Source organism: Vombatus ursinus, unplaced genomic scaffold (assembly GCF_900497805.2).
Source record: "Vombatus ursinus unplaced genomic scaffold, bare-nosed wombat genome assembly UNPS02014768.1, whole genome shotgun sequence".
Classification (NCBI taxonomy): Eukaryota; Metazoa; Chordata; class Mammalia; order Diprotodontia; family Vombatidae; genus Vombatus; species Vombatus ursinus.
The window spans coordinates 4,802,162-4,816,596 of NW_020954546.1; the positions used below are offsets into that span (position 1 = coordinate 4,802,162).

General features: G+C 43.6%; 1 protein-coding gene across 4 annotated transcripts in view; it reads right to left on the bottom strand.

Moving 5' to 3' along the window:
• Positions 1–14,435, bottom strand: part of LOC114043102 (tuftelin-like) — a 46,237-nt gene that overhangs the window by 14,786 nt on the left and 17,016 nt on the right. For all 4 annotated transcript variants that reach the window (XM_027862043.1, XM_027862040.1, XM_027862041.1 and 1 more), the window contains 3 exons: positions 13,708–13,821; positions 6,687–6,815; positions 5,974–6,068 (listed from right to left, as the gene is read on the bottom strand). In XM_027862043.1, coding sequence (XP_027717844.1) covers positions 5,974–6,068; positions 6,687–6,815; positions 13,708–13,821 — 338 coding nt within the window. The remainder of the gene's footprint in view (positions 1–5,973; positions 6,069–6,686; positions 6,816–13,707; positions 13,822–14,435) is intronic.

A 14,435-nucleotide genomic window follows, 5' to 3' on the forward strand; every position in this document is an offset into this window, starting at 1 on the left:
GCCTCATTTCCTCATCTGTAAAATGGGGATAATAATTATACCTACCTCACAGGATTATTCTGAAGATTAAATGAGTTAATATACGTAAAGCAGTTCTAAAACACTACATAAACATTAACTATTATTATTATTAACGCTCTTCACCACCCCGCTCTCACTCCATTTTCTCTCCCCATTTCTTTTGTGTAAGGTATGTTCATCCAAAGCCACATTCTAGTCATGAGTTTTAGCCCATCAAATCTCAAAATACCTTTGGAATCAAATATGCCTCCTTACAGAAGGCCTACCTAGTTCCTCTTGGTGCCTTAAACACTGGTCATTTCTGTATAGACATTTGAGTTAATGGCTCTTCTGAGGGACATTTTCTACTACAAACTTCTGGGTGTCTTAACTATCATTCTTCATTCACTGTAGCTATGTATTTTCCATGTAATGGAACTTGGTAGATACATGCAGGCAGCTTCCTCACTGCCCATACTTATTTTAAAGCCTTTTTGATTAAATTTGTAAGGTAGCAAACACATACATTTTTATTAGGCTTTATGAGGTACACTCCATTCCTGACCAGGAATCTGCCATCCCTATATTTTGGAGCTGTGCTCCAAAAAAGCCAAATCCCATTCTCAGACACCACCTTCTTAGTCTGTCATTCAAAATCCTAAATTAATTATAGTTTTCTGCATCCCCTGCCTTCAAGAAGCAGCAGTGATGAAAAACACAAGCTGGGTCCCTGAGGTCTTCAGTTTCTTGACCAGGATACTTCACAATCTTGGCAATAATTTTTAGGTTCCTTATGGCAGGGTCATGCGTGCCCAAATGAATCACAAGAACTTGTGGTAGTCATCTTTTTTCTTCTTTTTTTTAAATTGGCTAAAACGAATTTAAAAAGATTTTTATTGTTATCTTTTAAGTCATCCATTTTCTTAAGTCTTGGAAGACTTCGTTATATCTTGGACACATAGGATACATCCCCCAGGAAGAAAATAGGTCTATTGTTGGTAGTTATCAGGTCAACCAACAATTGCCTCAGTACCACTTCTTCCTCTGACCCTTCCTGGAGGATCTCTCACCCAATAGCTGCTGTTGTTCTATTATATTATTGCTTGGAAGACCAGCAACGGTTTCCTTCCTCAGAGGACCTAGCCTCCTCCTCTTCCTCATTTTTGGACAAGGAAAGTGAGGTCTAATCAGAAGTAACTTATTAAAGTACAGGTCATAAAGCTGAGAGGCTCAGCCAAGACTGACCTAAGGCTTCTAACTTCTAGGCCAGCAGATATTCTACTGTATCACATGATATCTTCAAAGCAGACAGAACCAAAAATCCCCAGAAGGCCAAGACACTTGAGAAGAATGTTCCATGAGACTCCAGCTTGCTGCTGCTATTTTCCTAGGTCTCAGAAGCACAAACGCTGGTGACTGGTTTTTTTTTTTTTTTTTTACAAGGTGAGGGAGTCCAACTCTACTGGGAAACCAAACTAGACAGCCTGATGGAAGGTTCCACTATGTTGTAGCTGCATCCCCAACCTCTTTTTGGGGTAACAGCGAAGGATACCTAAAACCTAGAAATCTAAGATTCTGTCTCAAAGACAAGATAAGCCTAGGGGTTTAAGCTCCAAAAACTTCCTCTTTTTCTACCTTAATTCTCTATTCTTCTCTTTCTCAAATTTCTTTTATTTGGAAAAATCTGCATTTTATACGGCTAACTGTTAAAATGGTTTAATCACATGTTAGTATGAATAAAAAAGCATTTATTAAGCACTTTATGTGCTAAGCCCTGGGTTACACATGCCAAAGGAAAGCTAATTCCTGCCCTTAAGGAACTTACATTCTCATAGAGTAGACTACACTTTGGGGAGTGGTGGCCAGGGAGGGGGCCCAATCGGTCCAGAAAGTTACTAGGATGATGAGTAGGGTGACACACCCCTGCTAGAGGGCAGAGTTGATTTGATTATAGTCCCAGAACTAGAGAGTGGGGGAGGAGCAGGGCAGAGAAGATGGCTGAGGGGGGAGTGAAGTATGACTGCAGCCTGCTGGGCATGTGCCTATTCCACATGTATGTTACAGATCGGATTTTATATAAGCTACATAGCCTGTAATATAAGTGGTTTTTACACATGTAGGCAGCTAAATGGCAGTGGATAGAACACTAGCTCTGGTGAGAACTAGTAAGCAGACCACTGGAGTTCGATTATGAGTAAAGTATAAGACTTGAAATGAAGGAAAGGGCTTCTGGGGTGGGGAACCTTCTGCCTTCTAGATCCTTTTGACTATAAGGGCCGCACTTAAAGATCTAGAAGGCCAAAGGTTCCCCCCACCCCTGGGCTTGAAATGCCACAGAGGATTTATATTTGATCTTGGAGACAGTAGGGAGCCCTCGGGAATTATTGATTGGGTTGTGTGTGTTGGAGACCTGGGCAAACCCATGCTTTAGGAAAATCACTTTGCTAGCGGAGTCAAGGATGATTTGGAGAGAGAAAACAGAGAGGAAGGAAGACCAATTAAAATATCTCTCACAGTTATGGATAGGAGATGTATTCTTAACCAAACCAGGGCCAGAGACAATTACAAAAGATAAAATAGATAACTTTAACTACATAAAAACAAAAAACTTCTGCACAGACAAAATTAATGCATCTAGAATAAGGAGAGTGGTTGAGTAGGGAAAAAATCTTTGTACCAAATTTCTATGATAAAGGCTTAGCATCCAAGATAAATATAAACAAACAATAATAAACACATACACACACAACACACACACCCCAAATGCCATTCCCCAGTAGATAAGTGGTCAAAGGGCATGAACATCTTGAGAACACTCAAGAGAAGAAACTGCAAATTTTCACATCCACAAGAAAGAATGCTCCAATTCACTAATAATAAGAGAAGAGCAAATCAAAAAACTCTGAAGTTTCACTTCACATCCTGAAAATTGGCAAAGATAACAACAGATGGCAACAATCAATGTTGGGAGGGGTTGTGGAAAGATAGAGTCTCCGCTACACTACTGGCGGAGCTGTGAATTTGTACAACCATTTTGGAAAGCAATTTGAAATGACGTAAATAAAATTATTAAAACGCCCATATTTTTGACTCAGAGATTCCATTACTGGGCTTATCTCCCAAGGACAGCATAAGAAGAAAGTCTCCAAAATACCAAATTACTTAAAGTGGCAATTTTTTTTTTGATAGCAAAGAACTGGAAACAAAGTAGATATCTATCAGTTGGGGAATGGCTAAACAAATCATGGCACATGAATGTAATGGAATATTATTGTGTTATAAGAAATGATGGGCTTAGATTATTAAAATCTAGCCACTGCTCACATTCTTAAAGTCTAGCCAATAGCTCACTAATGTTCAGGCTCCTTAAGAGTCTGCCCAATATGATGGATATTCTAATAAACCTTGCCTTGGGCTGAAAAAAAAAAACAAACCCAAAAATAAATGATGAATGTAATGAATGAATACAGAGAAGCACAGAAAGATCTATATAAACTGGTGCAGAGTGAAGTAAGCAGAGCCAACAAAACAATATGTAAAGTAACTAAAACAATTTAAAAGGAACTTCCTCTTTTCTTTCTCTCCCTTCTTTTCCCTTCCTTCCTTTTTTCTTTCTCTCCCCTCCTTCCTCTCTTCTCTCTCCGTTCCTCCTTTTCCCCTTTTTTCCCTCTTCCTTTTTTCTTTCTTTCCCTCCCCTTTCCTTCTTTCCTCCTTCCTTCTCTCCCTCCCTTCTTTCTCCTAAAATCCCTAATAACCAAATAATCATATATAGATTTATACAGGCCCTTTGGTTTCTTCCTCTTATGCTTCTATTAACTCAAGCCTCCAATACAGGAAGAAAAGGAAAGGGAATAACCCAAAATAACTTAGTTGATCTTTGAGTTTCTTTTTTTTTTCCTAGATCTTTGAGTTTCTGACCTACTCTGGAAACAGATTAGGTCAGAGAGGCACATGACAAAAGCAAAGGCCTAAAAATAAAATGTTTAGATTTTCCATGGCTGACCTAAATTTAAAATCTAGAGCCAGTAACACCAGGATAAAAGCCTCAAGAAAGCTCTATCCTCAAAGACTGTGATGGGAATTATGATGTAATGGCCAAAAAAAAAAAAATTTATAGTTTAGACCATATCCAACATAACAACATTAAACTGGATCTGTGATTCATCAGTTTCATTAGTTGAGAGTTTATTTCTGTTACCGTTTATGGCCGATAGCACAAAGAGGCCAGAAATTCCTCAGTGGCCTAGGGTTCAGAGTGGCCTAATTTGGTATTACTTGGTATGCTTCAACGATATAGGCTTTCTCTGTCCCCCTGATTATATGGAAAGTAGATGGTAGTTTATTCATTATTATTTATTATTAATTAAATTAGAGATAATTTGAATTTACTTCCCCAATCATGGTTGAAATCCCTTCTTTTGCCTCTCTGCTGGTTAAATATACCTTTTCTAGCTTCTTTCAAGGCTCTGCACATTTTCTGCTTCCTATATGAGGCCTTTCCTAATCCCAACCTGTCAGTTCCCTCTCCTTTTTGAAATGACTTTGTACGTGTATGGCCGTGCATATATTAAGTCTACCACACCAACCCAGCCCGTGCTTCCTCCCACTTTCTGCTAAGTAAACTCTTCAGGGAAGATTTTAGGCTTTGTATTACCACCGATCAAGTGATTTGCCCAAGACCACATACTATTAAGCTTCAGAGCCAGGATTGCAAATGAAGACTCCCCTTTCCCACTCTATCGCACCGCCTCAGGTCACCCGTCTAATCTCCCTTGGAACCCTTCCAGTGACAGGGAGTTCCATAAACAAGTCTTGCTGTTTCCACTCACATTCACCCTCTAACATCGTCCTTTAGTCTGCAGTCAAACTCCTTTTTCATTTGTGAAGATCTGGCCACACCACTTCATTAATCAAAATCCTTCAATGAATTCACCAAATCAACATTTAAATTCTGATGCCTGGGAACATAAGGCCCTGTACAACTGCCCTTGGTGGTGTTGTTCAGTAGTGTCCTTTTGTGGGGCAGCTAGGTGGTGAAGGAGATAGAGCGCCAAGCCTGGAGACAAAAGACTCCCCGAGTTCAAATCCAGCCTAGCTGTGTGACCCTAGGCAAGTCACTTAACCCCGTTTGCCTCGGTTTCCTCATCTGGAAAATGAGTCAGAGAAGGAAATGGCAAACCACTCCAGTGTCTCTGCCAAGAAAACCCCAAATGGGGTCAGAGTCAGAAAAATGACTTAACAAAAACAACTGCCTCTCTACATTTTTCTCAGGATACTCCTTTCTCTATCCATGATTGGTCTGAACTGGACTATTACTTGTATCCCATACGTGATCTGTACTTTACCTGCCCTCTACCCCTTTCTTGCTAAAAACTTATGCTTTCTTCCTTTAAAGCCAATTTCAAATGTCACTTCCTCCAGGAAGCCTGCTTTGACTCCCCCCAGTCAGTGGTGCCCTTGCTCCCTGTGGACCTCATACACCCTATAAACTCTTTGAGGGCGGGGTCTCTATCATGTCCAAATTTTGCATCTCTTCCAGCACCTGGCAGGGTGTGTTGCACACGATAGGTATTTAACATCTGGGTTGATGATACATACGTTACTCTGCACCTCTCTTATGCACGAATCAGGTTTTATTTTGTGCTAGGTTTATAACAAGTAGGCCCATGTCCTAACTAAACTCTCGGCAGTTAATCAATAACTCTTAGCCGTGGCTCGAATGACCAGAGCTTCCTTGCGAGCTAGTGACTCCCAAGCCAACTGCCTCCCCAAAGATGGTGCTGGCTCCCAGATGCAGTGTCCTCTCCCTAGGAGTAGGCCACACCCTGAAGAAGCATGTGGATGAGTCAGACTAGGAAGGTGTGACATCAGCAGCTGCAGCAGCAGCTCCCACCCCAAATCTGGCCCTTGTGAGAGCCACCGCAGTGCAACACCCCCGCCCCAACCGCACAGTGAGCAAGCAGGCGCCCTTACTTTTCCTGTTCTGCGAGGCAGTCAGCAGTCTGAGTCCGAAGCTCTTCCAGGGCCGTCTCCCCTTCCCTGACCTTCTCCAGTAAGTTCTGTTGCTCCTAGGCAGAGCAGAGGAAGGCAAAGTTGGGATGAGGGGAAGGCGTCTGTCTCCCTAGTTGGTCCAGGGAGAATCCTACGGTAGGGACTAAGGCCAGCTGCCAAACAGGAGCAGGCAGGCCAAGCTAGTTTCATGGGGTGCCCTCTGCTGAAATCAAGAACCTGTCCCTCCCACCCTCCTCTAGTAACTGGGCTCGGAAACCTCCCGGCCTCACCCTACTGCCCTCCGGGAAAACCCAGCCCTGATGAATCCAGGGCAGATTCATCTGCCAACTCTGGTTGCCACTGCCCCAGCAGCAAGTGCCAACTTCAGAACAGTCTCCAAGCCTATATAAGGGAGATGTACAAGCTGGAAATAAAGAGGCTTCACCAGTAATAGGGGAGGCTAAAGTGTGACAGGAGAAAGAACTTCCTGGCCTTCAAACATGGAAAGAAACAAGGAAGCATCTACCAAAGGAGGTTGGGGGATGTCCATTTCTGGAACCCTTTAAAAATAAGATAGCTCTCTCTGAATGTGCAGGTCAGCAGAAATGCCCTAAGGCAGGGGGGTGGACTAGGGTCATACCTTAAGGGGCCTCCTAGCTCTGAGGACCTGAAATCCAAAAGAACTCAATAGTCACCTTCTCCATCCCCAACATGCACCTCTGAAGCTTGAGAATTTCTGCATCTTTCTGCTCCAAGCTGCTCTCCACTCTCTGAAGGGCAGAACTGCTCGTCTCAGCCTCTCTCTGGTACTGGCTAAGCGTGGCCTAAAATATGGAATGGTCACTTGGTAACTGGGAAAAACTCACCCCACAGCCATCTGCAGGGGTGTGCTGTAGAATTCCACTCAAGTCAAAGTATGTATTAAGTGCCTATTCTGTCCAAGTCACTGTGCTAAACACTAGAGGACAGAAAAGACAAAAATAAACTTGTCCCCGCCGTTAAGTAGCTGACATTTTATTAGGGAGATACATCATAGACACAGACAAGTAAATATAATTTACTAACAACTGGTAAGGGAAGGAGGAGTCTGTCTATGTAAAGGGTAGCACACATTTGTGTGTGTGTGTGTGTGTGTGTGTGTGTGTGTGTGTGTGTGTCCCTTGCCCCTTGGAAAGCTAGAGATACTGAGGAGGTGAGGAAGAAGTGCATTCCAGCCCAAGGCAAGAAGTCCAAAGATGGCATGTTGAGTTTGGAGAACAGGGAGTGGGCCAGCTGGACTAGAATATGGTACATGAAGGAGAGTAATGTTAGTGTGGAAAGGCAGGTGGGAGCCAGATTATGGCACAGGTTTATACACCACACTGCAGAGTTAGAGACAGCCACCTAACAAGAGGAAAGTGACATCGTCAGACATGTGTCCAAGATGCACTGAAAAGGGGAAGAGGAGGGAAGCAATTAGACTGGTTGAGAAGCTTTTGTAATAGTTCAGGCAAGAAGTGATGAGGTCCTGAATCAGGATCCTTACAGTGAAAGGGGAAAGAAGGAAAGAGATGAGAATGAGGTGGCTAAAACTCAATATAGGGTAACTGGCTAGATACAGTAGGGCGGAGGAATGGCTAAGTGTCAAGAAGAACTGAGGAGATAAACCTGCGTTATTGAGAAAATAGGGGAAGGTTTAACAGAAAAAGTAAAGCCTGAATAAGGAAATTGCATGGCAGTTGTTGGAAGGATGGGACAAAAGAGAAACAAAACTTTTTTCCTACCCATTTCACAATAACTTCAGCGGGCTAGAGCTGAGCTCAATCAATCAACAAGCATTTGTTACATACCTACTATGCCAGGCACTGTTCTAGGCACTGGGGTTGAACACAAAGATAAAATTGAAACAATTCTTGTCCTCAAGAAGTATCCCTGAACACAAACTTCTGGGGTTCTCCTCCCCGAGCCATACCCTCCCCAATACCCACCACGTTAAGATTAAGTTTAAATAGTAGCAGTCTGCTAATTAGCCAAAACCCATTCTCAGCTACATATACAAACACATCAGACTCCCCAAACTCCACCAATGCTCATACTGGCGGACTTGCCCCCTGGGGAAACAAAATAAAGAGCTCCCTTTCTGCTTCAGAGGCAGATAAGCCAGGCTAGGACCATCCGGGGAATCCACACTGGAACATCAAGACTGACTCCCCTTCCGGACAAACCCCAACGAACCTAATCCACCATTAATGGTCCCCATGCCCTAAGTCTATGCTTGGCACCAGGTTCAACTATACCTACTGAGGCATCTCATGCAAACTGTCCTTAAGTCTTTTTTCATGAGGGAGAACATGTCTAAGGAATAGAGCGCTAGACCTGGAATTAGGAAGGTCTGGGTTCAAATTCTACTTCTGGGACTCACTACCTACCTCCACAGATTCCAACAAGTCTTTTTCTCCTCTCTGCCACCCTCTTCTCCCCTCTTAGCATGCTTCCTACTCCATGTCTAAATTACACAGTGCTTTTTTTTTTTTTTTTGGCTAGGCAATCAGGGTTAAATGACTTGCCCAGGGTCACACAGTTAGTAAGTGTCGTGTGTTATGTGTCTGAGACAGGATTTGAACTCGCACCCTCCTGACTGTGCCACCTACTTGCCCCTCACAGTATTTTTCCAATTCCAAAACAGCACATGGAAAGACTGAAATTATATACCAGGAAGAATTTCCTAAGAATTGATTGAGTGGGTGGGGGAATGATGTAGAAAGGGGTATTCCTTTCTTTCTTTTTTTTCCTCTTTCTTTTTAAAGCAAAAGAGAAAAATCAATATTTTAGACTGGTTCAGGACTGGAAAGCTCATTTGTTCTAACCCAAAAGATAAAAGAACAACTGACACCTAGGGACATGAAGTGACCTGCCTTAAGTATGATCACTGATAGGCACAGTCAGGCATAGAAACTGGATGTCCTGACTCCCAGCTCAAGGTTCTTGACACTTCACCGAAATTCTGATATAAAATGACCCAGGCTGGGCTGAGTAAAGGGAAAGAACCACATGGCCTCTGAAGGACCTGGCCAGAAGCAGGGAAAGTGGAATAACAGGCAGGGCCAGCTCCTCCCCAGGTCAAGTTTAGGGAGGGGAAAGAGGCTGGGTATCCAGGTGGTTTTCTTTTGCCATGTTATCTCCCCTGTTTTTGGCTATCAAGGAAATATTTTCAATAGCAAAACCCACCTGGTAACAGTGAATGAATGCTACTGGATTTTCACGATGACTGTGCACCTTGATCTCACACACACACATACACACACACACACACTCTTTCTCTCTCCCGTCCCATCCGTTCTCTGAACCAGAAACAAACCAAGAAAGTGTCTTTGTTAGAAAAGGTTGGGGCATCATTCAAACCAGATAGTAGAGTGAGACAACTAGCAAATGACCATGACTTAAATAAGTTTCTCTTGTCTTCTAACTTCTGGAGGGAAAACATCTGGCCTGGTTTTCTCAGTAACTCAGACCCTCTCTTATCAACCTTATTTCACATTACTACCCTCCATAGACTACGTCCCAGTCATACCAGCCTCTGTGCTAGTCCCTGGACGGGCCATTCTAACTCTTGCCTTTGGGCTCTTTAGAGGGCTATCTCTCATGCCTGCAATGCTCTCCTCCCTCACCTCTGGCTGCCAGAATCCTTGGGCTCCTTAAAGTCTCAACTCAGGTGCCACCTCCCAATAAAAGACCTTTTTCTGCTACCACTACTATTACTACTACCAATGCTACTATACTACCATTACCACCCCTACTACAAACATAGCTACTACTACTACCTAGTACTAAGGTTACTACCACCACCACCACAACCACCACTGCTAAGATTATTACCACTACCTCCTCCTAAGCTCACTACTACCACCATTACTACTACTACTACTACTACTACTTCTACTACCACTACTACTACTACCACCACCACCACCATTACTTCTACTACCACCACTACTAAGGTTACTATTACCACCACTACTGAGGTTAGTGCTACCACTACTACCAGTACTGAGGTTACTACTACCACTACTACCACTAAGGAGGTAGGTGTTACTATTGTCCCCATTTCATGGATGGGTAAAAGCTAAGGCTTAAAAGAGAGGTTAGACTTGTCTGTAACCAAATGAGTATTAACTGTTTTGCTTTTCTTTGTATCCCCAGCACTTAGCACAGTGAATAGTATTTGGTAGACATTTAATAGATGTTTACTGAGTAAAGTAGGATTCAAACTCAGGTCTTCTTGACTTAAATCCCAGAGCTCTCTAAACTGTGCCACCTACATTGATTCCACCTAGGTGTTGGTATTGTCTACATACCCCCTCCCCGTCAAATTATTTCATATACCTCTTGTGCCCCTCTAAAAGAACGTAAGCTTTTTGAGGACAAAGATTCTTTCGTTTATTGTCTTTGTACCCCTATCACCTAGCAGTGACGGGCACACAGTGGAGATTTAATACATGCTTCCAGAATTGCACTAAATGGTGTTGACAAGGTCAAGGTTACAGATCTAATACCAGGGGAGCCCACAGTCCCACATGAAGGAAAGAAATATCTCTATTCCAAGGTCTCGCTTCACTCTCAATCCCAGTGGCTGTCATCAAGTCACAAAGAGCACTCACAAATCCATCCCCATCACTGAAAATATATCATTGAAAGAGCACATTCTATTGCTGGTGTATAAATAGAACCCTGTGTCTGAATTATTCTGTCAACACTGAGCCTGCAAAAGAAAAAGCCAGCTGCTGGCCAATGTGGAGCCGGGCATTTTCACTCAAGACACTTTTATGTGGTCCAAGGAGGGTTGTCAATCCAGAGAAAAATTGCCGTGGTAGAGGCCTCTCCCATGCTTACAGGGCCCAAACTGATTAAGCTCTCTTTCTTCTAAATAATCCCCAACTTCCCTTGGTCACCAGTAACAGACAAGGCTTAACAATCCCTCCCAGGGAAAGAAGTCCATGGAGCCTCAGACTCCTCTTCCTTCTGGTGCTATGCTCAGAGGAGCTAATTAATAAATAGTCATCTTGATACATAATCAACTCTTGGTTATCCGCTCGGAATTATGGGCAACAAATTTTTAGCCCCAGGCTTCATCCCTTCTCTACCCTTAAAACAGCAGAAGAGAGTGGAGAAGATAGAAGGGACCCTAGAGATTATAGAGCTCTGCCCCTTTGGGTTGCCTTTTCCATTTTAAGACGGTGTAAGCAAAATCTGACTGGTGCCTCATAAACAAGCTGGCACCATTTAAAAAAATCTCTATGTTTAGAATGAAATCACAAATAAAACTTTATATTCATCTCTGATCATTCCAGAAAAAAAAATCATTTTAGAGAGAGGGGAAACTGAGGCAGAAGTCAGCTCCTTAATAGTTCCCTTACTCTTCATTAAACTGGAACTTTTGCCACAGCAGAATCCAATAAGCATGGAGGACAACCCCAACTCTCCCATAAGCAGAAATGGGCAGTGTCCACTCCATTCTCAACAGTCGTGATACTCTATTACCCTCTTTCCTACCTCCAGCTCTATAACCATGATCAAATCACTTCTGCCACTGTGTGTCAACACACAGAAGGGGTATGTCAACCTTCTCTCTCACAGTCCCATTCACAATCTCTAATATCCAGGACCAAAGTGTACCTCCAGACCACCACTCCCTTATGTGTGCTGTCTTTCTCATCAGAATATAAGCTTCTAGATGGCAGGGACCATCTTTGCTTTTGCATTTATATCCCCAGGGCTCAGCACCGTGCTTGGCACAAAGTACAGCAAATATCTCTAGAGTGTTTTAAGGTTTGCAAAGCACTTTACATTACCTCATTTGGTCTTTACTGCAACCCTGGGAGGTAGGTGCTGTTGCTATTATTCCCATTTTACAGAGGAGCAAACTAAGGCTGAGAGAGATTAAGTGATTTGTCCAGAATCATATAGCTCATGAGTGTCTGAGGCAGATTTGAACTCAGGTCTTCCTGATTGCAAGACCAAATCTCTATCAAGTACACCACCTAACAAGCGCTTATTAAATACGTTTGCATTCATTCATTCATTCCATGAGGACCTCCAAGGGCTCAGTTTTTAGACCCTTGGTCAGCACTGATCTATCTGTCCAGGAGAGAATGGAGCCTGGTGTCAGGCACCCAGAATACAGACAGTCTTACTGGCTTGTGTTAGACAAGAGTTTCTTGGGAAGTCAGCAAGAATCCCTGAAGTTCTCTTGACTCAGCCTGAAGCTGGATTCTTGAGTCTCATTTTCCTGCAGAAGCAGCTCTAACTCTTGGCCTATTCCTAGACCTAACGCCTGGTCCCCTCAGATCTGGGGAAGTGGCACCTGGCAACCTTACCTATGGCCCAAGCCCAATGCCAAGCGACTTTGTGCACAGGAACTGCAAACTCATTTTCATATTAGTCTATGTCAAATGTATTTGGAAAGAAAAGTCTGCTAAAAACTGTAATGTATACCTGTGTCAAACAGAAATGACTTTTGGGTTACCCGCTGTCTGGGATGATTCCTTGTTACTGATCCCTCCCCTTCAAAGAGCACAGACTCAACTGTTGACTATCAAAGCAGCACCATGGTCCTTGAGGAAACTGTGACCATACCTGCCTAAGAGAAGGAAAATTGGGATAGGGCAGACACCCCTCATATCATTCCCCTGATTTTCAATATGGTAGCATCAGGCAAGAGAAGGGTATGACAGATACTGTGGAAGCTCGCCCCCCACCCCCATCACCTGCTGCAGGTGACCCATCACTCTCAGTTACTTCCTCAGATCTTATAATGGAGTCCTCAAGTCCTATTGTCCTTGTTTATGTCTGTAGTCCCATTACTTAGCACACTTCCTGGCACATAGAACGCACTTAAGAAATGCTCTGTCCAGGGACAGCTAAGTGATGCAGTGGATAGAGGACCGGTCCTGGAGTCAGGAGGACCTGAGCTCAAATCCGGCCTCAGACACACAACACTCATTACCTGTGTGATTCTGGGCAAGTCACTTAACCCCAATTGCCTCACCAAAAAAAAGAAAAGAAAAGAAAAGAAATGCTCTGTCTGGAGGCATCGAGGCAGCTCAGTTGACAGAGCACTGGGCCTGAAGTCGGAAGACTCAAGTTCAAATCCGGCCTCAGATACTCCCTAGCTGTGCAACCTTGGATAAGTCACCTAACCTCCATTTGCCTGATCCACTAGAGAAGGAAATAGCAAACCACTCCAGCATCTTTGCCAAGAAAATCCCATATGGAGTCATGAAGAGTCAGAAACAAGTGATCAGCAACATCGTCTATTTCAACATGTACCCGAGGCACTTTGCCAGGCATGCTGGGAACCAGTCCCTGCCCTCAAGAAGTTTACCTTCTACCGGAGGGGAAGGGGATGCACACATTTACACACAGAAAGTACATACAAGATAATTTCATCCGAAAGAGAATAGTAACACAACTGGGGGGGAATCATGAAAATTATTGTGTAGAAGGCAGCCTGTGAGCTAGGTTCCGAACCCAAAGCTGCATTCATTCCATGATTTTGGGCTCATTGATAATTGAGGTGAGCAAGGGGTGCATTCCAGACACGGGCCAGGACCATTTGTGCAAACTCATGGAAGCAGAGGATGGAATGATGCATGGGGGGGAAACGAGCAAGATGGAGATCAGACAGAGGGAAGTCGTGGGCTGGAGAGATGGGCAGCAGGCGGGCTATGGAATACTCACCTCGAAATGCGCCTTGTCTGACCGCTGCTGCCTCTCGGCCTCCTGCAGCTTATCACGCAGATCCTGGATGGTTTTCTTCAAGCTCTCGGAGTCTTCATTTTGATAACCTTGCACCTGTAACCAATCACTGACACTAAGGGAAGGGAAGCCCAAAAGTTAACACAACTATCCTTGAGACTTGGGGGAAACAGACGCACTGGCCAGCCTGCCCCCTACAAAGGACATCCACCCCAACAAAAGAACTGGCCAGAGACACCAGACAGACCAAAGCAGGCTCCCTTCAAACCTCAATTAGTCCAGTCCACCTCCAGGTTGCCCCTTCACCCCAGCTATCCTGAGCATTTAGATCCATTTTCAACACAGCATTGAACTGTTCCTACAAAAGGATTTCTTACGAAATATGCTTATGATTTTTTTCATAAGGGAGATAGCACAGCAGAGGGACCAGAAAGCTAGACCTGGAGTCTGGAAGGCCTGGGTTCAAATCCTGCCTGACACTTACCAGCTGTATGACTATGGGCAGGTCACCAAAATTTTCTCCACCTCAGTTTCACGTAAAATGAAGATAATGACTGTTGGTAACAATGCCTCCTCCCCTTACAAGGTCTGTGTGAAGCTCAAATGAGATGAGGCATAGAGTTTTATAAACTTTAAGGTATCACACGTCAAGTATTATTTTCTCAGCTAAAATGGAAATAGGGCTCGCATGACCTCACATGTTTAATCAT